General features: G+C 38.2%; 1 protein-coding gene across 1 annotated transcript; it reads right to left on the bottom strand.

The window, feature by feature from the left end:
• Nucleotides 1-477: 477 nt before the first annotated feature.
• On the bottom strand, nt 478-25,015 carry rasef (RAS and EF-hand domain containing). Its single transcript, XM_056246832.1, has 17 exons — nt 24,579-25,015; nt 21,982-22,128; nt 19,129-19,219; nt 17,607-17,702; nt 17,251-17,328; nt 15,996-16,111; nt 15,277-15,345; nt 14,443-14,524; nt 14,146-14,210; nt 13,618-13,900; nt 8,861-8,995; nt 8,582-8,729; nt 8,407-8,488; nt 6,576-6,690; nt 3,624-3,743; nt 1,845-1,921; nt 478-1,025 (listed from the first exon to the last, which is right to left on the bottom strand). Exons 1-17 carry the CDS (start codon nt 24,899-24,901, stop codon nt 920-922), a joined length of 2,133 nt encoding a protein of 710 aa, XP_056102807.1. The 5' UTR covers nt 24,902-25,015; the 3' UTR covers nt 478-919.
• Between the last annotated feature and the right edge of the window lie 891 nt (nt 25,016-25,906).

Below are 25,906 nucleotides of genomic sequence, written 5' to 3'. Positions count from 1 at the left end.
TTTTATATGTTAGTACTGCCACAATAAAACTGGAGTGAAAACATTGCAGTCTTTATTTTTGCGTATTACAAATTTCACATTTAAACCAACATTCACTCAATTATAAATGCAAATTAAATACAGTGGAATAAGCATGAAATAAGAATTACAGATAAGACATTAGCATGTCATTCATATAATTGTGAATACATTTAACATATAATAAATGTTTTACTGCAAGAAAATGTTTTTTTTTAAAGTGTGCACTGTTTATTACACAATATAATGTTACATATATGAGCTGTGCTCTTGAGAAATCCATAAAGCAATGAATGTATAAAGATAAAATCTGTTTTAAAATGGTTTCAGCACTGAGCAAATAAAGGAAGAAGAAAAAAAAAACACTTAAATGTATTTTTTATAATTTAAAGCTACAAGCCAAAAATGAAGGCTTTGGATCAGGCATCAACTTCCAGTTCTTTAAAAAAAAAAACTTCTTAGAACATAAACAGAACTTTTCACATTATTTCAACTTTCACACACTACCACACACACTTACAGAACTATTATGATATATTCCTTCTCTCTTAGCTAAAGGAAGTTTTCATGAAATAAATAAAGGCAAAGTGCAGCGTACTAAATTCCTGACGTAGTGTATGTTCACTTCATAAGCTATTAATAATCGGCTGTAATATAAAAGCTGTGAAATGCAGGGCTGTTAAAGGCAACCCATGACACACAGCTATGAGACAGTCCTGAGGACAATACTTGAACACGTTTAGCACAGTAAAAACAACTTGGACAATCGCAAACCGGCATCTCCCATGTATTGTGACTTGAATAAATAGTTGAATGATTAAATATTTGATTAGCTCTATGTCGAAGCATCGCGTCGCACCTGCACACGGGCTGTCGCCGGGTCATGTGACGTGCGCACGCATCAGCCCATGCAGCAGTTTGGGCTTGGCATCTTTTTGTTAGGTTTTACAGACAGTTTGGCCACTGATACGGGCTTCTTGAACTCATCAGCATGCTTGGTCACCTCTCTAAAGTGCAGGAAAGAGAAAACATTTAACCTTTTAAGTCTTGAGTTTTAAATGTAATATTAGGCTATTATGAAAGTATCATGCTGGGAAGTGAATTTGGTAACAGTAGAGCTGGGCGATTAATCAAATTTGATTTTGGCTTCCAATGATTATGAAAGCAAAGTAATGGCATTCAAAAATATATATATAATCGGGCAGCCCTAGGTTCTCATTTTCGGATGTGAACTGAATGCTGAAATTTGCTGCAAAACATTACACAAGGAGACTTGACTGTCAGAATAATGTGTTTTCGTTCACTTCACAAAGGTTCATCAACGCATTATGCTCAGATTATTAATCTCAATAAACCTCAAATCTGCTGCCCTCTTGTGTTTTGTGTTAATATTACAAATGTTACAGTATGCAGTCAGTTCCTCTGAAAGCGCTTTATGGGTGAATCTCACAAAACCTATCAAGAATATGTCTCCAAAATATTATTTTAACGTTTTTTCCTGTATTTTATTACATGAATTGTATCACTGCTTTACACATTTATTTTTTCAATTGAATAAAATTAAATTACTGTCATGAAAATACAAAAACAAATAATATGTTTAAATAAAATAAACTGTCTTTGGGGGAAAATATGTATGTATAACTTGGTCTATTGAATACAGGGAGAAATGTGATTTGGACATGTATTTGTAAAAATGCACCTTTCACCTTTAGTCTATTTGGGTATCATTTTTGGGAGTCAGACGTTGACTTTAAAATGTATACCAGACAGAAGTATTGTATTTACAGAATGTGATTTCATTTTGAATCGTGGACTGGGCTTACCGGGCTAAATGAAGAACAGCCTCAATGATGTTGGATCCATCCTTTGCACTCGTCTCGCAGAATAAGGCACTGTATGTCTGAACGGAGAGAGCAGCCACAGTTACACTTACAGCGATAAAAACACAGAAGACCAATGGCCAAGTTCAGGATTTACATTAAATTAAACATAGAATTTCAGGTTTTTTTTGTTTTGTTTTACCAAACCCTATCGTATACCCCCAGAACACATGGAATATACGACACGTCACATTGGACAATTCTGTGATACTTTTGCGTCTTTATGATGCTGGTCGCAATTCACTACCATTAAAGGGGTCATATAATGGTACATGCACTTTTACAAGTTGATTGTACTGAAATGTGTGTTGGCAGTGCCTGTACACAACCATCATAAAATGATAAAAATCTATCCAGTGTTTTTGTTTTAATCTCCTTATATGTTTTCCCCTGCCTCAAATCGAGCCGTTCGATTTTGTGACGTCACACGGTCGGACGCCCCTCCCGCGATTGTTGATTGACAGCATCGTTTCAACACAGACCCGCCCTCGCTCGTGACTCGTGAGCGAGCTGTCAATCATAGTCTGCGCGGACCGGCGCGGTCATTGTTGATATGCTGGAGCACTGTCTATGAGCAGAATGGCGTCTAAGCGATTGTGGTGTTCTGTTCTTGGGTGTAATAACGAACAGAGTCATTTTAATGTTCCTAAATCCGAACCGCTGAAGACGCAGTGGCTGAGTTTGTTTTCGAAGGGAATATTCCCCACGAGCAACGTCAATGCTCTCATGTTTGCGCGAATCATTTCTCACCAGACTGCTTATAAACGAGGGTCAGTATAAAGCTGGTTTTGCTAAGAAGCTGCTCATGAAAAAAGGATCGGAACCAGATATTCGTGTTCCTGCTGAACCTCTAGAACAACTGAAGTGAGTGTAACGTTTTACTAAACTTTATATTAATATTTATATTAATCTTTGCAAATCGCTAGCTGCACGCTTCACAATGAATGCGTCTAAGGTTTTATTACGGCATGTTTTCTATGATGTTCTCAATATAATTCATAATCCCACGTTTATACTGAACAACGCGTTATGGTTATTGTGTTATTGTGTTACAAACGGTGTACGCACAGAACAGAGAGTCGGAGTGAGCAAAGCTCATTATCATTTAAAGTCATATGCACTGAAACGGCGTGCTGAAAACAGAGCTGTTTTTGACCAAGTAAAATGTTTTCTTACAATACTAATGAGAATTTTTAATTAAAGTATATTACAAACTTTTAATTTAGACCCTAAAGAATCATATTAGCTTGTACAAAAATGGCATTATATGACCCCTTTAAATAGAGGAGCTTGAGCGGAACATTTAAAAAAAAAAAAATCTCCTTTTGTGGTCCATAAAAGAAAGAAGGGCATACGTCATTAGAACAACACCAGGGTGAGTAAATTATGATTTAATTTTCATTTTAGGGTGACCTATCCCTTTAAGTTCAAAAAGTCCAGTCTACTGAAGCATATGATAGTTTATTGTCTATAGACTATTTTTATGGTGTTCATGGTGTTTTGTGTCTATTTTGCTGCTTGAAAGTTTCAGTCTCTGTTCATGGTAAACTGCATGGAAAAGAGCAGCCAGTAGTGTGTTTTTCTCCTTTTGTGTTTCAGGGGAGAATCAAAGTCAAACGGTTTGTATGAGGGTGAGTAAATAATTATAATTTTCATTTTTGGGTGAACAATCCCTGTAAAAAAGCAATGGTAAATCACAGTAAGTGATGTCTGGGTACGAACCATGGCCAGTTTCTCTCCGTAGCTGGTTGGAATACAGGTGACTCCATCCAGAAGAGCTTCCTTTCTCAGGTCTGTCTTATTACCCACAAGCATGATGGGAATGTCATCCTGGGACACATCCTGCATCAGAAAAGAATATCAATCAGTATCTTATTCATCTAATTATCTTATTATATCTAACCCAGCAACATTCCATATATCAGTATCTTTTAACTTTAGGTGTATATTCAAAATGTAGGGTCAATCAAAAGATCAAGAAAAATCTGTTTAGACATGTTCAGAAGATTCCTCTTAAGTTCACCAAGAACATTAATGGAAACAAAGCTATAAAAACGCTTCATTCAGAAATCACATGAACACGTTTGCATATGACTGTTCAGCAACTAGGCTTGTCCCACTTGTCTTAAAGGGACAGTTCGCCCAAAAAAAAAAAACATAATTCTCTCACTATCATGTAATTCTAAAACCATAAGACTTTTGTTCATATTCGGAACAGCATGCTTGCTTGATGCGCAAGAACCAATGAGGTTCATTCTCTTGTGTTACGCAGCATTTTGTGCTTCGGCAAGAACCAATGAGGTTTGTTTTCGTGCATGAAGAAAGTACAGTTGAGCTTATGTTTATGTTTGCTGATCAATGTTTATATGTAAATATAAACATTAATACTAAATACATAAATACTAAATTAAATGTTCATCATATAAAGTGATCGAGTCTCTTCAGAAGACTTGGATTAAACTGCTTGATTCATAAGATAAGATTTCATTTAAAATATCTTTGTGTTTTGAAGAAAAAAACGAAAGTCTTACTGGTTTGGAACAGAGAGAGTTAAAATTTTACAGTCGCGCCAGGCAGGGGCGTCACTAGGCCCTTTTTAGGGGGGCTTCAGCCCCCCTAAACTTCTGCCAAGCCCCCCTAAAAATGTGAGATTAATGTAGGCTACACAAATTCGTGTTCGCTTCAGTCTTGTTATAATCAGATTCAGCACATTCTCAATCCACAGCTGCGCCGTGCAGAGAGCACGTCAGAAACAGAGGACAGGGTGTGTGTGTTCATTTGTGTGTTCATCTGAGCCTCATTGGTCTGTCACTGCTCGTCAATGTCAGAGACGACCAATCAAATCAAAGTAGGCGGGCTTTATGTTCACAGACGCTGCTGAGCGCGAATTTTAACAGTGCGACTCGACCATTTTTTACAGTCTATGGACTCGACGCGTACGGTCAAGTGCGAGATAAGATGTAAGTAGCTAAACTTAACATTTCATATTTTACTTTTTTTAGGTCATAAATGTTAAACGAATGACAAAAAATAATCAGGCAAACTAATATAGTTTTGTCTAATTTCGCCATTTTGAACTGAAAATAGGCCTATACACTCATGTAACTCATGTAATGTAATAATTAGTTTACAAGAAACATTAACAAAGCCGTTTTCATCATGTTAGGCACAAGATTAATAATGAATGTGTACATATTGAGAATATAATACAAATTGTAGCCTTTAGTAAATTAAAAAAGCTCAGCTTTAGGAGGGGAAGAGAAAGGGAGGAAGAGACTGAGAAAAAAAGGAAGAGTGATGGAGATGAGAAGAGAGGAGGTATTGACAAATAATCTGCCCACTGACATGGTTTTAAAGCTATTTCTTATCCTTTTTTTTGGTCTTCAAACGTCTTGAAATGCACATATCAGAAATAAAAAAATTGAACCCCCTACCAATCTCAAATTTAGGACCTCTGTGATTATAAAGCCCTGTCTACGGCCCTGTATTAGGCATAAGATCAATAATAAATGTGTAGCCTACATATTGTGAATGCATTTAATAAACTTAATTACCTTTAGTAGCTTTCAGTAAATAAACGCGTCTGAGAAAATGATTCATAGGCAAAATCAACCTATCAGTTGACCCTATGTTTACTTTCTTCACTGACAAAATGAAAAGCCTATATCAGTCAAAGCTCAGCTTTAGGAGGGGAAGAGACAGGGCAAGAGAAAAACAAAGAGAAAAAAAGTGATGCTGCTGATGAGGAGAGAAAAATTGTCAGCTGCCCACTATCCAAGTTTTTTGGCCTTCAGAACATCTTAAAATGCACATATGTAGATCAGAGAAATCAAAATTTTCTCGGGGAGACCCCGAACCCCCCTATTTGCCCTGCCTCACATTTGGGACCACAGTTATTATAAAACCGTGCATTTGCATCGTAATGAAAATGGTTAATAGTGATCTTTAGATCCTAAACTAAAGTGTTACCTTTTTTTATAATTTGTTTAAAAATCATATTGGGGGCTTAGCCCCCCTAAAATGAAAATCCTAGTGACGCCCCTGGCGCCAGGTACAAACTAGCCTGGTTAAAACCAGACCATTCTCAGTTGTAACTGAGTTATGGTCTGGCAAAGCGTCATAGACAAATCATTTCCAGAGGCGCGTCACCAACGGACGTCGCGGATAGACCTAAACCCAATCAGAGCGATGAAGGAGATGACGTATGCAGAGCGGCGGAGAAACATCTCCGCGTGTTGTTCTTTGCTCGGTTTTTAACTAAAAGGAAACGTTCAAATGGCTTAAAACAGACGCGATAGCTGATTGGAACGAGTGATGTTCGACGGCGGCATCCATCTTTGTAATGTAGGCTACAAAATCTGCTTCAAAATCCCAGCGCTGTCGTCATCGTGTAAAGCCCGCCCCAACGTTTCTGATTGGTGCTGCGATTTCGACGGATTGGAAATGAGCTTGAATGAGCTCTTTGCCAGACTAACTTTCAGAGCAAATCTAAATTTGCTGGAAGTTGTCTGGGTTTTCCCAGGCTAGGTACAAACATTTCATTCCTAGAGAATTTGGAAAGTTGGTCAAGTCAACTAAATTATGACTGTTTTGTATGAAACCTTAACTAACATTATAAGTTTACAATTACTGTGGTAAAAAAATATGCTAGACAGGACAGCGTCGAGAAAATACCTCAATGATGTCGACCCATTCGCGCACATTTAGAAAGCTCTTCTCGCAAGTGACGTCATACAGTAGAAGGACCCCATCAGCTCTCCTGAAGTAAGACTTAGCAATGCTCCGAAACCTGTAAAAGGGACACCAGAATAATTAGCCTTTAGCCCAAATTATACTTCAGTTTTTACTTGTACGTGTAACCAGTCCTACTCAACCTGCTCCGAGCGGGATTCGAACCGGGGTCTCAGGCATGGGAGACGAGTGTGCTAACAAGGACGCTAAAGACCGCAGCCTCTAGCATCAGTCGCTAGCACGCCTCTTGAGGCCAGGGGAGTGAGGTTTACATGCACAGCTCTTACTGGCCTACGTCCGTTACATATGCTAGGGTATGCATATCATAATATCATATATTAATAATTGTATTTATTGAAAAACTAGAAATCTCAGGAGGTCATTCATGTAAGAAGAATCCTGGATCTAGAAGAACAGGTCGACTAGTTTAGAGTTTAAAGTCGCAACTGTCGGTTTTTGTGATGTGTTCCACACCCTTGCAACAAGCTGATTGAGTATATTGAAATGCCATTGGGCAGTCGGTGAGAAAGATCACTCTGATTGGCAGTTCAGCTTTGATGTGCACAAAAAGAATAACCAGTGGATGAAAAAAAAAAGGAATAGTCAAGAGTGCACACAGAGTCTATTCATAATCTTACCCGAGCATTCCAATACACAAATATCTTCATAACGACATGGTCGTCTGGAATGAAGAAAGTGAAGACCAGCTGAAAACATGATTCATATTCAAAATGGTAAGCAAGCACTGCCTTGTTTACGGTTTGTATATCTGCAGTCCTTGTTTTGGTTACCCATTTTGAATCACGAACAGGGGTTGACATTAACTTATTTTTCTCATCTGCCACTGTGGCTTGTGTTTTTCCAAAGTTACTAGCCACAATTTTGACATCGATACCATGGGCAAAAACTGCCATATACTGTAGATATTTTTAATATTATCTCATAATTTGGTATACTATACAGATGGTATATTAGGCTGCTGTCACTTTAAGACCTGATGCATTATACTGTTACACATGCATTTTCTTTCTCAACTGTTTGTTCACTTAAAACATAACTGACTGTGTTTACATGAATACTCGCCAAGACCGGAATTTTTACATTATTTTGTGTGTATTTGACTTTTTAATAAATAAATTTTTTTTATGTGCGCAAACTTTGGGTGTGGGCACCAAATCTGTGGAAATTAGTACAATTATGTGCAATGGGTGCAATCCCATGCCGAAATTCAAGCCCTGTAACACCAACAATATTCATCCAGAGCAAATGAAACGAGTGAGTGAGGAGAGACGGGTTTGTGTGTCACTCGCTGTTGGAGAGATGAGAGAGCAAGAACGTGCAAGCTGATATAGTCTATCTATTCCAGATATTTCAGTATCGATATGTATCGAAAATATTTTTGACGACACTACATTGCACTTAGTTTATTATTTCAGATGCCACTGCAGAAATACACCCCCATTTGGCGGGTTGGCGGGTGTTAATGTCAAGCCCTGGTCACGAATTACTACTGCCACCAGCTGGTATAGATAGTTATTTCCTCTCACACAGGCGAAGAATGTGCGTGCTCGTTCGCTGTAGTCTTTGCAGTGTGTTCAAGCGCAATTTTTTGAACCAGACACAGGTGACACGAAATGGCATCACAGTCGGCTTGTGTCACCGGCCGCTAGTTCTATGATGTCGGTTTGGTGTGTCACAACCTTTAGAGTTTATACCAAGGGGTATAGATATGTTTTGGGGAGATTTAACTTGACTTTGGGCACTGGGATCTTACCTTTCCTGTCCAGCTGTGTCCCATAACTGCAGCACTGTTGGAACACCGTCCACCACCAAAGTTTTCATCTGGAAATCAACCCCTGCAGGAAAAAGACACAAATGAACATCGTTTTACAATATTCGTGACAGTTAAAAATTAAATTCAAGTGGGGTTAAGTGTTAGAAAGTCTTACCCAGTGTGGCACTAGTGTTGCCTTTGAACTCGTTCTTACAGAGGCGAAGGAGGAAACTAGACTTTCCCACAGCGGCGTCTCCTGCCAGCACAATCCTGTAAGCCTTCTCAGATGGAGGCTGAGTCACTGCCAAATCATCCTGCTCTCTCTGCACAGATGCACACACATTTGGGCTTTAGACTTTGAGTCTCAGGACTGGGATTTGTTTGAGTTCAGGATCTAGAATGCCGTCGGTCAAATTTAAGCCTTTATGATACTTCTGGCAGGTGAATCCAGTACCTCGGTGAAGATGGCAGAGAGGCATTTCTTCCCTGAAGCAGTAACTTCATCTTTCTCAACAGGCTTTGACAGAGTCCAGCTCAGATCGGATTCGCTGTCCGACCCAAACGCAGCCTCTTCTTGCACTTCCACAACCTGAGCGAACAGCATATTTTAAAACAGGAATCTGACTGATCCAGAAATGACAGCAAGTTAAGAACACACAGGGAGATGCCTTTGATTTATTCATTAGCGGTTCATACTTAGTATGCTTGGTTGTCTTTTTTATTCTCAAAAAGTTTTTTATTATTGAGCCAATGTTTAAACAAATAAAAATGCGATCATATAATCACAATCATACAGAACAATTACCTGAAGAATGAATCTGACTGTTGGAAAATGAAGATTTATAGCCACAACAGCGTGTGGGACTGTTTCCATTTATTTCATCAGTTTAAGAACATAATTTTTTTATAACAACAGCTGCCTGAGCAGATTTTGCAAATAAACAAGCAAATATTGCTTGTTAGGGATAATTTTTGAGTTGATTGGACTGGTTTTGTATGAATATGCACCAGTGAATCAGTCACAATAAGACCTGGAACATGTCGAAAGTCTCTAGCTTTTTAAATAGGTCTTAAAATACTATTATTCTCCTTCACTACGACATTCATGACATTCTGCCCTTGTGAAAAAGAAGTGTGCTTAATAATATTCACTATTTATTAACATGCCATTGGTGTAATTTTCCGGCTTTTCGTGTTTTCAATGTTATACGGTAGGGGCGGAATCTTCTGAAAGAGAACTGAATCTCCTGATCAAAACACAGAAGGAAAAAAGCAGATGCATATGTAAATTAACGCGATCATCAGCATTAAACAGCATTTAAATCAAAACTGCCTAATGTTACTGAATGAAATGTCGACCCAGGACGAGCTATAGGACTGTGAAGCTTTGAGGGTGTTGATGGACTCGATCTACTCCATCTGTGTTTTGATCATCATTCTGAATCCCATCCAGACGTATAGTCTTTGACAAAAACTTTCAAGTACTACCCACGTTCAAGTGTTGATAAAAAAAGAATGCATTAAGCTAGAATAAAAAGTTTTTTTTAAAGCAGAGTTAAATGAGAGCTAACCCTCTACAACATAGTATTGCCCTCAGGCAACAGAAAGTTTTCTTAAGCCCTATGTTCAGTAAATGTTTCTTTAATTGATTGCAACCAATTAGAATGTTTGAAAAAGTATCAAAGAACAGTCCAATAAGGTTTGGGAGTCACCATCAAGCACCATTTGAAGGTGGGACGTCCTTTTCTGGCACATGGTCACAGGAGCACATGTTGTTGAAAGCAAGATTTTGTGCTTAGTGATCTTATTTAAAATGACATTAACTGTACATACAAAAATATGTGTGTGTGTATGAAGGTGTAGAGAAGCCTTCTGGCAGGTTTTATGAAGTTTTTTTTATTTTGCATGTTCACAAATTCAGTTTTTCTTTTTGTTGCCTCAGGGCAACGTTGTGCGATAAGGGGTACCTTTCAAGGATGTCTTGAACAATACTTTACAATGGCAAATAATGTGTTACAAGAAGGGAAGATGCAGGGATCCTGGGTACACAGGAACACCCAAAGTCAACAAAGTGACACCAACAGAAAGGAACCAACTGTTCCCACAAAGTTGGGAGCATGACATTGTCCAAAATGTCTTGGTATGCTGAAGCATTAGGAGTTCCTTTCACTGGAACTAAGGGGCCAAACTCAACCCCTGAAAAACAACCACACACCATAATCCCCCCTTCACAAAACTTTACACTTGTCACAATGCAGTCAGGCAAGTACAATTGTCCTGGCAATCGCCAAACCCAGACTCGTCCATCAGATTGCCAGTGATTCGTCACTCCAGAGAACACTCTTCTCTAGAGTCCAGTGGCGGCGTGCTTTACACCACTGCATCCCACGCTTTGCATTGCACTTGTTGATGTAAGGCTTGGATGCAGCTGTTCAGCCATGGAAATCCATTCCATGAAGCTCTGCGCACTGGTGTTCAGCTAATCTGAAGGCCACACGAAGTTTGGAGGTCTGTAGCTATTGACTCTGCAGAGAGTTGGCGACTTCTGTGCACCTCAGCATCCGCTGACCCTGCTCTGGGATGCAGTTGTTCCCAATTGCTTCCACTTTGTAAAAATACCACTAACAGTTGACCGTGGAATATTTAGTAGTGAGGAAATTTCACAGATGGCAACCTACAGTACCATATTACGTCATTGACAGGCGACAAGTGACAAGGGATGGGCACTATTTAAAATTGTGAATTTCTCTGAATTTCCAAATTCTTGGAAACATTTAGTATAATGTAAGTACACAATTGAAAGAAATATATAACACTGTGCACGTGGTTTTTGGATATTTTGATACAAGATACTTAAATGAAATAAAAAGCCACTTAAAGGGATACTTCAGGATTTAGCATTAAGCTTTGTATTAGTGGAAAACTAGTAGTATTTTCAAATGACCGTGCTTTCCACCCTCATATCCCCCTGAGACGAGAGATTTATGTATTTTATGTCTGGAAAAAATCCTCCGATGACGCAAAATTACGATTTTTTGGCCAGAGGCTAAAGACTACAGTCAGTAGAAGGAGCTGCCCATAGAGGGTGGGATCTCACTCACAAATTGTACACATAGTGTCAGACATCTTTTTTTGGAAGCTAAGCTAGCAGGCTCTTGTTCTGTGGAGAAAGCTGAGTAACTTAGTAGGAGAAAGCTGAGTAGTAGGGGTTACCATTCATCCTCTTTTTCCCGGACATGTCCGGCCGTCGAGATCGTACAAAATGTCCGGGATTCAGCTTTTGCTTTCTGCAGTCGCCATTCATTGTTTACATGGACACCTTTTGTTTCAATCTAACTGAATTCAATCCGATTGGTGAATCTGAATGTAGTGTTTACATGAACGCTAAACAAGTGATCGGTTGATGTGCGTTTTAACATTGCTAAGAAAATTCCCGCTCCTCCGTAAGAGACCGGTGCGTCTCACAGGTGTCTCTCATCGGTAATCACGCCACCGGCCTCGTCCTGCTCGCCACAGTAAACATAATGAATGGCGACTGTAGAACGCAAAAGCCGAATCCCGGACATTTTGGGCGATCTCGAAATCCCAGCCCGTTCTCATCCTTTGGCATCATACATGTGACGCTTTGGACATTTCGTCGAAATCTTACGCACATGGCATCCTTTAGCATCAATATGAGACGCAGAACCCAAGGCGTCATACAGGTGACGCTCGTCTAAATCCAACGCACATGGCATCCTTTAGCGTCAATATGAGACGCAGAACCCAAGGCGTCATACAGGTGACGCTCGTCTAAATCCAACGCACATGGCATCCTTTAGCGTCAATATGAGACGCAGAACCCAAGGCGTCATACAGGTGACGCTCGTCTAAATCCAACGCACATGGCATCCTTTAGCGTCAATATGAGACGCAGAACCCAAGGCGTCATACAGGTGACGCTCGTCTAAATCCAACGCACATGGCATCGTTTAGCGTCAATATGAGACGCAGATCCCAAGGCGTCATAACCGTACCCTACCCCAGACCTAAACCTACCCATAACAGTGTGTGTTATATTGACGCTAAAGGATGCCATGTGCGTAAGATTTCGACGAAATGTCATATGGCGTCACCTATATGACGCCAAAGGATGAGAATGCGTTGGAAATCCCGGGCAGACTCATCACGGAGACTCACTAGTAGCCTAGACTTGTTGTTTAACTACTGTGCTCCATTACCGGTAGGCGTGGCCTACTAGGGCAGCGAAGCAAGTGCATTCTGGGAGTTGTTGTCTTTCATCCACATAAGCCAAAAATACATTTTCTGGCTTTTCTCAGTCTAGAAAGCTCCAAATTCAAAAATAATTTCACATTTCTTCTACATAAATGACCCATTTTAAATACATATTCATCTTTCAAGAGGTGAAGTATCCCTTTAAGTGTACTTAAAGAGAGTACATATTCACGACTGTTTGAATAAGTACACTTAAATTGAAAGTTTTACATTTAACTGCATTTTAAAAGCCGAAAATTTGGACTAAGTCCACTTAATTCATATAGATTAGTTTTACCGTCTCTTCATGAACTTTTTGAAGCGTCAAAGTGGTAGTTGCGAAGCTGTCAATGGAGGGTCAGAAATCTCTCAGATTTCATTAAAAAGATCTTCATTTGTGTTCCGAAGATGAAGTCTTACAGATTTGGTACGACATGAGGGTGAGTAAATGATGACAGAATTTTTATTTTTTGGGTGAACTAACCCGTTAAAGTGAAGGCCTGATTGTTTCAGGGAGTTTTTTTACTTTTGCTATATTTTCACACGTAAAACATTGCTTTAGTAATCCTCTTGTACCTTTTGTGCAAAGAAATAATTCTGTATTATAAGTATAAGTATATTTTAGTTTACCATAAATCCTTGTCAGTACATTTAGCAGTACACTTTAACTATGTCAGAGACAATGGAAGTAATTTTAAAATTACATAAAAAGATGTATTTAAGCAAAAAGCAATGTACAGCTAATTGCGTTTAATATAAGTTAAAAAATATATATATTGATTTGCAGTTAACATGTAACTAAGTGTCTGAAACCATTACATTCAGTTCATACTTAACTATATTCTTTTGGGGTTTATTATTTCCGTAATCTCTTTTTAAAAGTATGTACTTCTAATAGTGCATGATGGAGAACATAGTGTTTGAATGGTTGGTTGGGCACATTTACTGACATCATACCTCTGTATCTGATGTGTCTCCAGACACAGTGGTGATGTTGCCATCTGCTTGGAAGTTCATGAGAAGGTTCAAGGAAGATCTCCCATGCTCATAATCGTAGCCCATATTTGAGCGCAGGGTAGACATGCCACTGTCCACACAGCTGTCGGGGAGGCTGTCTTCCTCAAAGCTGCGTCTGCGCATGGGGTCGCAAAGAGCCAGGGCCAGAGACTCACAGCTCGGATCATCAGTCATCAGCCGAAAATGAGGATCATAGTCCTCGTCCGCACATGTGTTCCAGCATCTAAGCAAGTTTTCATTGTGACAACATCACAGTTATAAGAATCTATATTCGCTTTTTCTAAATGCACAAAACAAAGTTTGTGCAAGAAACATGTGTTTGTGCTGAATAAATGCAGTGGTTTAATACTAAGGTTTAGGGTTTAGAATGTGTGATCAATATCAATACATTGCAATAGGGTTCTACATATTACAGCATGTAGCAAAAAACTCTAATGTTATCTGCAAATACCAATGCAAATATCTTACCGATCAAAATGAGAGGAATTCTTTCTCGTGGTCACGTAAACTCCAGGTGAGAGTCCACTAACACGCTGTAAGAGAAAAAAAAATGTCTATAACAAAAATCGTTCTGTCCTAGTGGATAAGCAGAAATGTAAATACAGTTAACTTGAACCCTAATCCATACCTCTTAAAAAACACACACAGCCATCAAAGCATTACCCTGTTTAGCAAGCATTGCTCTCAAATAGCTTAATCCATTTTACAACATCATTTACATTAAAGAAAGGCTCTGGACACAAGGGGTTTAGGAGAATTTCTTACCTGAGTCTTACTCTTACTCTGACTGTTCTCCAAGGCCGTACGCAAACTGTCATTACTGTCATGGAGTTTTCTGTTTGCAGCCCTGGATATGGAAAACAATAACAACAAAAACAATAAAGCTACAAACCAAAACTAAACAAAATATACTCGACCAAGAACTAACTTCACAACTTTACTAAAGTTCAAGTCCCACCCCACATTTTTTCTTGTTCAAGAAGCTGTTTCACTCGAATATACATCACAATAGGGAAGAAAAGACTATCACAAATACAAAGTTCTGTCATGAAACTGTAGATGGAGGAGATGATAGGTCCTTAACACATCATTCTCTGTAGGGCACAGCTGATTGGTTGGAGTGGAACCAATGAGCTCACAGTATCTTGACCAAAAACTGATGCACCTCTTGATGGAAACACATCACAACATTTATTTATCTTTTTAAACTTTTTTTTTGGGGGGGGGGGGGGGGCTGTGTAGTATATCAACATTGTCGTATCCATTACCATGTCAAACACTCCAAGAGTTGTCATGACTGAACTTCCGTTTCATGCAGACTTTAAAGATGTTTGGGATTAAAGATTAAAGATTGGGATTAAAGATTTTTTCGACTTTAATTTTTGACTTTTTCTACTAGCTGAACTGCATCTCCAGTTTGAATTTACAGTGTTTGGGCTTGTTTTCCATTTTCACAAAGAACCTGCAAATTAATCCCAAAAGTGGCTTAGAAACAGCTTTAACTGTTTAACAGCTTCTGCTGTTAGCCTGACATGTTTCTAGCTGTGCTGGAGTGTCATTGGTAGCAGTTTCATGTAGTGTTGTGTGTGTTCAACTCACTGAAGCACCTCGATCTGTCTCTCCAGGTTATCTCTCTCCTCAGAAAAGCACTTCATAAGAGCCTCATCTCTGCACACAAATCAACAAACTTTAATACTCATTGTTTGAGGTTTGTTCAAATTCATATGTACACAGTAAGCACAAACAAAAGAAATGGTAATGGCTGCCTTAGCAAACACCACTTCTTAATTTTATACTGTAAAACAAATTGCAACTGTTATCTTAAGGAGCTTTTTCAGGTCTGGCTGTTCGTTGGTTTAACCTAATGTAGTCAGGTTGATTTAGTCATTCAATATTTGGGTTACCTGACAACGTTTTTTACACTATAATACTCCTTATACTAACGCCGGGACACTCACACACAAGTTAACTGCGCTCTGTTTTGTCGTTACTAGGTGACAAGGTTCAGACATTCCTGTGCAGTGTAATGTGTGACACCAGGATATCCTGCTCTGACGATTTCAGCACTGCAAACAGTCACAAAACCAGTTTACAGCTGCTCATGCGGGGGAATGATTATGTTCTTTCATTATTGACACTGACGTATCCAGTAGGGAGGGTTAGAATCAGAAGAGATAGTCTGGGTTACTTCAGAATACATATTTGATGGGGTTCTTAAAAATTCCTGGTCTGAAGATCAGAATCCAAAGGGTTTATTACATATTCATCAATAACTAAGTCAACACACACAGAGAGAGAGAGAGAGAGATGCTCAGTACCGTTCAAAGTTGATGCTTTGGTCTGTGAGATCACTCTTCAGAGAGTCCAGCTCACTCTGCAAGAACGCAACATTAGTGTGGGACTCCAAAAGCTCCTGTTTCAACTTCTGGTTTTGCTGAAAAAGAGAAACAAGACAAAAACACATTATATAATATCATACATCATTTTTGTTAAGATTTGAATAAGTAGGAAAGCTTGTTTTTTGGCACGGAAGAAAACTATTTAAAAGTAGGGCTGTCAAACAATTAATCACGATTAATCACATCCAAAATAAAAGTTTGTGTTTACATAATATATGTGTGTGTACTGTGTATAATTATTTTGTATATAAATGCACACATGTATATCTTTAAGAAAAATATGTTATTTATATATAAAATGTTTATATTTACATAAAATATACATTATATATAGGCTACATTCAGTCTATATACAGTATATACATGCAAATATTTCTTAAATACACATGCATGTGTGGGTATTTATGTATTAAAAATAATTATACACAGTACACACAAATATATTATGTTAACACAAACTTTTATTTTGGATGCGATTAATCGCGATTAATCGTTTGACAGCCCTATTTAAAAGATAATTGCGACTTTTTATCTCACAATTGCAAGTTTACATCTCACAATTCAGAATTGTGAAATATAAAGTCCAAATTGTGAGATAAAAAAAGTCTGAAATGCGAGATATAAACTCGCAATTGGGAGAAATAGTCCAATTCGGAGGGAAAAAAGAGTGACTTTTTTAACTTGCAATTGTGACTTTATATCACGCAATTCTGACTTTATAACTCGCAATTGTGAGTTTATATCTCGCAGTTCTGACTTTATAACTCACAATTGATCGTTTATATCTTGCAATACAGAATTGCGAGATATGAACTCGCAATTGTGAGAAAAAAAGTCTGAATTGCGAGATATAAACTGAAATGTTTCCGTTTTTTCTAGCAATTGCCATATCTCGCAATTCTGACTTCTTTTCTCAGAATTGTGAGATATAAACACGCAACTGCGAGTTTATATCACGCAATTCTGACTTTATAACTTGCAATTGTGAGTTTATATCTCGCGGTTCTGACTGTATAACTCGCAATTGCAAGTTTATATCATGCAATTCTGAATTGTGAGATGTAAACTCGCAATTTCAAGAAAAGAAGTCAGAATTGTGAGACAAAAAGTCGCAATTACCTTTTTTATGTTTTATTCTGTGGTGGAAACAAGCTTCGATAAATAGGAGCCATACCAGCATTAGCTCATTGTTCTGTCGTTTCAGTGCTGAGGTTTCCTCTTTGAGGCTGGTACTCCTGTTCTGGTTTTCCATCTAAAAAAGAGATTGTTTCAAAGCAGCATCACAGTAATTAACAGGAAAATAACAGTGTTAATGCTGCAAAACTCGTCATTTCATCAAATTCATTTTCAGCTATAAGCAGCTCTACAAAAAACAATGGAGTCGTTTCCCAGCTTAATTCGGTCTTCAGTTCTCATCTGATAGTGTCTGAATATAACTCAATATTAATTGTCTATTAAACCCCAACTTTTTAAAACCAACTTTTATACTGCTAAAACTATATAAGCGTGTTGTTAGTAGGAATCAGTCACCATCTGCAGAGTCTGTATCTTCTGCTGAAGTTCACATATCTGAGACTCGTACTGGTGTTTCATGCTGCTCAGAGTCGTCTCTGCTTTTTTACACTCCTGGGGGGAAAATGACAGAAACCATATGCTGGGGTTAAAAATAATACAATGTTATAACATTATAAGGACAAAAAAAAATTATACACTCAGTAAAATGTGTTGGATTGAAAAAAAAAAACCTAAAGACCTAAAAGGCTCCATAAAGTAAAACATTAGATCAAGACAATTAAGGGAACAAAAGGCTGCAGAATGCATTCATAGGTACAAATGCTTGTCTCTTTTTACAGGAACTTGAACAGGTGCAGTTAAACAAACAGTCAGTTCATTTTACATTACATAACGTAAGAAGTCGCGGAACATGGCTCTAAGATAAGGAACACGAACAAACACAGGACTGTCGAAGATTGTCTGAACTAAAATGTGACGTCGTGGATAAATTAAGCCTTGAAAGTGATCCAAGACACTCACATGATTTGGTTGGAACCCAGATCACAGCAAACACCTGTGCCAATTCTTTTTGAGTCGTGTATGTCAACTCCTAACTCACAATAAACAGAGCACTGTATCCATAGAAACAATACAAATACCAACACTAAAAATTGTGATTGATTATATATTACTTCAATGCTTGATTACAGTGATGATGAAAAAGAAAATGCAGAATATTTCTGGACTATAGATTGCTTGCAAAAAACATTCAAATGTTTGGTTACATATCAGCCTAATCAGTTCCTTTAAGATAAGCGATCATTACAAATCAACATTTAAAAATGAAAAGGAACCATTCTTTTGATAATTTTAAGTTATATATTATATTATAATTAGTGCTGTCAATTCGATTCATTGTGATTAATTGCATCTAACATAAAAGTTTGTCTTTATATAATGTATGCGTGTGTGTGTGTATACATACACACATCAATATATCCTTATTTTCACATATCATTATTATTTTTCTCAGGCGGTCTGTTCTGGGTTTGTTGGTGTGGGATTGAAAATGTAAAAAGAGAAAAGGCACAATGGCGCCAACGGAGGAGCTTCGGGAGCATAAAAGGAGGAGCGACGACAGTGAAGGACGAGAGAGGACCAGGCCTGGATTTTACATTGTGTTTTGTTTATGTGTGTGCGGCAGTCGTACGTGCGGGGCTGCCTCTTTACTTTCGTTTTGTGTTTGTTTATTTATTAAAGTGTGTTTGAAACGTTTGCCGGTTCCCACCTTCTTCTTCCCTGATCCTTTAACTTATCTACAATCACAGTTGCTCTTGAAAATAAAAATAATTAGGCAAAAAATGTAACTGATTAAATTAAAAATGAAATAAAACTAAATGAAATAAAACTAAATCCATAAAACTATGGGAACGCCTTAAACTGTCTATAAATGAAGCGCCAGACAAAACCCTTTAAGGTTCTATATAGGACCTTTTCCTTTAAAAGTATATATTAGTCCTGAGGTTGGATCAGCCAGGTCTTGTGTTTGTCTCCTCACCTGTAGACGTGTGTTTCTCTCTGCAGTGTGGATGCGGTGATCCATCTCTTCCTCCATCTCACTCAACTGTATAGCCGACTGATCCTGAGCTCTGAACAAACACCCACATATCAAACATTAGCCATCACATATGTAATAATATCCAATACTCTTAACAAAATAGTTCACCCAAACTTTCTTTCTTCTGTGGAACACAAAAGAAGATTATTTTTTTGAAGAATGTTGGTAACCAAAAACGTTTGGTTATCACAGACCTCCATTGTATGAACAAAAAAATTGTTCCACATAAGAAAGACAGTTACACAGTTTTGGAATGACATGAGGGTCAGCAAATGATGACAGAATAGTAACTACATGTAACGTGTAACAAGGACACTTTCAAATAAAGTGTTTACCGAATTTTCTTTTTTTAAAGTGTCCTTATTATCACGCCATATTGTTTTAGAGGTTTACATGCATCAAAGGTCAAACAACAGTTTCTTTTTCTCATAATATACATTGCCCATCACCACATTTTTCAATGATTCTCAAATAACTCAACGGACGAATCAGTCTCTCTAAATCCCTCTTTGTGCAGCCTACTCTGCTCTGATTGGCCAGATGGCCCAGTCTGTTGTGATTGGTCTATCGTTTACATTATCATGATTTTACCATATTAGTCCGAACGCAAGTCCGATGATGAAACATTGGAAGAACTAGTTATTGAACCCGAACCTCACAAGGACGACTTGAGCAGGACGTTTCTCAGTGATACGCTGCTCAGTTTGACGTTCATCATGAGATGTTGCACCTGTAATTCCTCTACGTCAGCATTAGTCTCGCGTAGCCAGACCTTCAGACTGACGGCTGAAGGTCTGGAATTCATAGCAGCTTTCTTTGGCCAAGGCCCGCCCATAAGGCCGTTTGACCGACATGTCAAACAACCAATTACAGTTCGTTTCGTTCAGCGTCACGTTTCGGGGCGTGGAAATGTCCCCACACCAACAGACCGGCGTGCAACAAGTCAGTCAGCATAGAAAATCAAAGAAGGAGAAGAAAACAAGCAGTATCTGTGTATGTCTATGCATAATAGATAGGAGGGGACACACAACTAGTAAAATTGGATCTGCTGGGAATCCTTCTAAATGCTGACAAAGGGTCGGCCAGGCTTGGAAAATAATACTCTTCCCAAATCCCGTCGGCAAACAGGCTAAAATATCTCTTTTTGTCTCCACTAAGTGCCTCAAACAAAACTCCTGGACATCTCTTAAAGAGTCTATGCCGTGAACCTCGCATACTTTTGAGAATCCTACGTTTAGCTGATCTTGATAAATGCTCATTGTCACTCATGTAAACACAACAGTTTTTCTTCCGCAATCACACGTCTGCGCTTTGTTTCCCGGCGGACCGAAAATAAACGTGACACTCGCGCCCCCCGGAAATCCGATAAAATTCAACCAATCAGATGACGACTTCGACATTCCTGAAGTGTTTCCAGTTAAGTGTACCATATGCAGACGTTTAGCCAACGTTCCGTGGGCGTTACGTCTGAGGCTGAGACTACGTCAGCATTAACAAGAGTATGTCCATCAACAAACTGATTTGTATATTTCTAATTCATTGAACTGTATCAGAGACTATTTATATAGAGACATGCCACTTCCCCAATCCTTAATACAACTATATAGGGAAAACCCGTAACGCCAAAGATGGCAGTTGTATGCACATGCCCCGCCCCTCCCGCTGGAAAGCCAATCGTCTGCTTTTAACAGTCAAGCCGTAAAACATTTAAGCCTATCGTCTGGTTCCACCGACACATGCGCACAGTTGAGGTTTGCGACAGCGGAAAATATGTTACTGTTTGAAAAGGCGGCAGATTTGATGTGTTAGTTGTGTAAATATCAGACATCCCAAGTCTCCCGGAAGTTCCGGGAGTCTCCCGCAGATTGATAGCGGCTCCCTGATGACCGCAAATTAGTTCAAATCTCCCGGAATCTAGAGCGAGCGAGCAGTAGCGCGCGCACGACAGAGACCGAGAGAACCCTTGCGCATGCGCAGTAAGAGTATAACCTGTGGGGAAAAAGGCGTTTTAAACCTTATTTTGGGGCAAAGTCATCACACTTTTTCAGCGATTTTTATCATATTTTATTAGTGTTTGTATACATGCAGTTTTTATGTCCCGGTGACCAGTGAAAGTGCAGTTCTGGGTCTCTGCCCATTCATTTAGATAGGAGCCTGGTCTTGTTAGTCCGAAATAGCTGCCCGGAGGCGTTGCCAAGATGGCGGCCGAGTGGCATGACTTGCCTAAAAGGACTTTGACTGTATCAATAACAGCATATGTTGGCCGAGCACTAACGTGAATGACTGATGTAACAAACGTTTGTAAAACAAATCTTGCTCCATCCTTTATCTTTACTTAAAGTAGTAAGAACAACAGAAAATCTGCATTAATGGACACAATTTTAGGTAATAGTGGCCCACAGCTGATCAGCAGAAGTATTTCAGTGAGTGTTAGATAAAATTGGATATCAGAACGAAGTCAACGATCAATGCAGAGCAGAGATCTGGGGATCTGGGAAACACCAGATCTGGGGACCAAGAATGACACAAACACAGAAGTGCAGTTCACTCAAAGTCAGCTTTATTGTGCCCGTGCCATAGTTTAGGCTATATAGCAAGTCTAGGGTATAGGCTGAAACCAACAAATAGAATAAGAAGTCCATATAGAAAAGAAAGGAGACTGTCAGCTTGGCTGAAAGAGTCCATAGAGAGACAAACAACTCCATTCATGATTATACCATATGCAACATTGCTCCTAATGGATAAGACAACTGGCCACAAGAGTGTGTAGCCTATGTGCATGAGAGTGTGTACCTCTTTACAGCAAGTGCCAGATGTTCCATTTCAGTGTTCAGTATTCGGATCTCTTTGATAAAACTGAGGAGAACTCTTTCATACTGAGGGACCATTCTGGGCTCCGTCAAACTGATGTTCTGGTACAGAGTTGATACCGGCTCAATCCTACACACATAAAAACAACACCAAGCCATTAAAACTTACATAAATGTAGATTGGAAAAACTTAAGGTCAATCATGTGTTTTTCAGGCAATATTCAACCCAATGGAGTCTAATAAATTGGTGCCAGGTTGTTCATAACTGCATGTTTTTGAGCCTCATGACTTTGCGGTTCTCTTTTATGAAGTAACACTTGTGGTGTCAGATGCTATGGCTGATGAGTGAAATAAGAGAGGTATTGATAGTCCACAACTAACCGATGTTCTGTCGACATTAGCGGGGCATGACGGTGATGTGTCTCATGTCAAGCCTCTGGCTTCAACTCCACCGTCCTGACATGGACCGACATCAACCACACAAAAGCTCAAACTCTCATGACTTGAACAATTAAAGTTGTACAATTAATAGACTTGGGAAAGATTTCATGATTTAGAACATCAGCTTTCGCCACAAATATGAAACAAATAAAATCTCCCTAAAAAAGTTACAATAAAACAAGGATGTTTTCATCATTTTATCAGCCACATTTAGGGGAATAATTTCACATATTTCTACATACATATGGAGTACATTGTGGTAAATGGGTGGCAGTGTACCTGTTTGGATATTTGCACAGGCTGATAACCAAAACTAGGTCAGATATATTTAGTTATTGTAGTGCATATAGTGTAATTGTCCCTTTCATTTTGATATGTGATACTTTTTTATTTTAACATTTCAGCCCACAATAAAGATATGTTTAATTAGTTTAGTTTCAGTCTACCAAACAGTGTTTGGCAAAAGCAGTGTAGCTGCATCACCGATTACACACTTAAAGGTGCAAATAAAGGTTCTTTATTGGCATATATGGTTCTACGAAGAAACTTTAACATCAAAACTCTTAAATATATATATATATATATATTTATTGGCATTGATGGTTTCATGAAGAACCTTTAACATCCATGAAACCTTTCCATTGCACAAAAAGTTCTTTATAGTGGAAATTTTTTTCTTTGGGTTATTTAAATGTTCATTACACTAAGTAAAAAAAAGATTCTTTTATGTTTTTTAGGTTCTTATGTCATCGCAGCGAAAACCCCCTTTTGGAACCTTTGGAACCTGGTAGAATACAAACCAAACAGAGCTCTCAGATCGGAAAGATCAAGCCAGTTACACCTAGGGTAAATTTAAAACATGGTGAGATGGCGTTTAGCTATTAAACCACTCGCAACTGGAACCAGCTTCCAGAGGATGTCAGATATGTCCCGTCAGTAGCTTCCTTTAAGTCCAGATTAAAACACATCTGTTAAAACACATCACACTGTTTCTGTGCTGTACCAATCGCACTGAATAGTTCTTTAATCCTCTTTTCCTTTAATGTCCCTCATATTCCTTTTTAATGTAATCGTATTTCATTTTAAATGATTTCTTTTCTTTTTACTTTTATTGTAGCCTAATATTTTATATTTCTTATGAAAGTTTTTATGATTGCTATTTTTTTTAAATAATTTTTCTGTAAAGGACTTTGAATTGCACTTTGTATGAAATGTGATATATAAATAAACTTTCCTTGCCTTGTGTGCCTAAATATGTTGTGTGGGTTTTTACCAGGTTTTGTGTTATGTTAGAAAAAAAAACGTAAGGACTTCCTTTAAGAAAATTTCCTTTAGGATATTTTAAGACTCCAATTACAAAATCCTTTAGCAAACAGGCAATAGCAATCATTTCACCGTCTAGGTTAACTATAGACCCAATATAGTCCGGCTATGAGTAACCCACTTCTAGCCAAAATAACCTTGAATTTGGTTACATGTCGTTTTTGCCAAAATAACTTACGAGAGATTCCATCATGTAAGCAAAGTCAACAGTGATTACAAGGTGTTTGGTTTCATTTCTTCACTCATTTAATTTCTTGGTTATCTAATTGATGATTAGTCTATTCTTAGGCGATGGTTAGACGTCTATTCAATTTTCACTGACAGCCCAAATTTTGCCTTGTTTTAGCCTAGACGTCTGGGTTGTGTTTGGACGGCTATTAGACGTCTTTTAAACGCAAAATTGCTTGCTGGGAGGAATCCCACAAAAATGTCTTATTCCTTTATACTAATATCATTAACACTAGAAAAAGAAAAGAGAAACAGCTGAAGGCAATCATAGAGGGGTATAGTATAGATGAGTTTTAAAACCCTGTTCTTTAAACTTAGTTAAACTCCTATGAGATTTGTAATCAGAAATATTATGGAAAGTCATATAACCAAGAAAAACATTTAGCTTTGTTAACTTGGTTTTGTGTTATGTTGTAGTCCTATTAGGCTAAATATTTTCCATATAGGAACTTTAAGAATACATTTTAATTATAAAAAAAAAAAAAAAAAAAAAAAAGGAATACTGTAGAATTTTCTCAACGCATTCTTCAGGATTTGGTTGACTGAGGTAATTTGACAGCTTTATGGCACAGCCAGGTGTGTTTTACCTGGGGATGAATTTGAGCTGATCCCCCAGACGGGATTTAAAATCCTCCAAGGCGACAGAGGAACTTTCCCCGGCGGGTTCGCTGCTCATCTCCTCGTCTTTCAACAAGTGTGACTCTTGAAACCCGTCCATAAATTCTTCCAGATTGATCGTGCCGTCTTTGTCGGTGTCAAGTTTGGAGAAAATGTCATCTATCTCGGTGGGTCGGACCTTCAGCTCGGAACATATTTTCACAAACTCCCATTTCTCAATGCGCCCGGAGTGATCCACATCACAGGCGTGGAAGAGCTCGAGGAGTCTCTCCTTTTGCGCGTCAGACCCCATGGCTGCTCTAGAGAGATGTTATTTAGCAAACATTATGAGTGACTTTTCAACGTGAGTAGACCTTGTGGTATCTTGCTTGTACATTGACAATTTGAGTTCGGTGAGTGAAGTAAACGCCCCTTACACAAACTGCGCTGAATAAACAAACCCTCTCAACTTTGAGGCGTTTAGTTTGCCGCGGCTCGTCACGAGGAATTTACAAAACAGGGTTATTAACTAATACTATAATAGAATATTGTTTACAGTACAAGACACTCATATTTAGCATTTTACTACTGGATGACACACTAATAATTGCCCGATGTATTCCACAACAACGGAATGTAAATAGTAGGCCTTTTTAGTTTTCCCTTTTTTACACTTTACACGAAAAGGGTTGGAAACAAAAACAATCACGAAAACTTAAAGAATTAAGTCTTTTTCTCACTCTTTTTGATCGAAGTATCAGTAAAATGAGGTTAACATTAGCAGTAACTTTAGATTAACTTTAGGCCTAACCCTGTTACCAATATTTTCGACATGTAGAAACTAGAAATAGCTTACAGTTTTTAAAAATGTTTTTTTTATGGCAATAAGCAAACATTATATAAGTTTATTATATTCATTGTAGTCTTTTTAATTGATGCCTTTGTCTCAGAATAAGGATTGAAAGAGGATAGAAACATAATGTGCAGCTGCTTAAATGAAGTGCTCAGAGAGATTCACCCCAAAAATTAAAATGATCCCATAATTTACTCACCTTGAAGCCATCCTAGGTGTATAAGACTTTCTTCTTTCAGCCAAACACAATCAGAGTTATATTAAAAAAATATCCTAGCTCTTCCAAGCTTTATAATGGGAGTGAATAGTAGCCTAACTATTCAGAGATTTTGAAGCCCAAAAAAGCACATACATCCATCATAAAAGTAATCCATACCTGATCAATTTATTGATCAGGGATCAATAAAGTCCTTCTGAAGCGAAGCGATGCATTTTTGTAAGAAAAATATCCGAAATTATAACTTC

The sequence above is a fragment of the Rhinichthys klamathensis genome, unplaced genomic scaffold (genome assembly GCF_029890125.1).
Source record: "Rhinichthys klamathensis goyatoka isolate OS25496 unplaced genomic scaffold, OSU_Roscu_1.1 h1tg000040l_1, whole genome shotgun sequence".
NCBI lineage: Eukaryota > Metazoa > Chordata > Actinopteri > Cypriniformes > Leuciscidae > Rhinichthys > Rhinichthys klamathensis.
Note: the sequence above shows the minus strand (reverse complement) of the source record. Positions and strands in the feature narration are given on the sequence as shown.

Coding starts and splice junctions, on each gene's coding strand:
- rasef (XM_056246832.1), bottom strand. CDS start 24,901: ATGGGGTCTGACGCGCAAAAGGAGAGACTCCTCGAGCTCTTCCACGCC. Junction 15,346..15,995: donor CAAAGCATCAACTTTGAACG/GTACTGAGCATC, acceptor ATTTGTGTGCAG/AGATGAGGCTCTTATGAAGT. Junction 13,901..14,145: donor AATTCCTCTCATTTTGATCG/GTAAGATATTTG, acceptor AAACTTGCTTAG/ATGCTGGAACACATGTGCGG.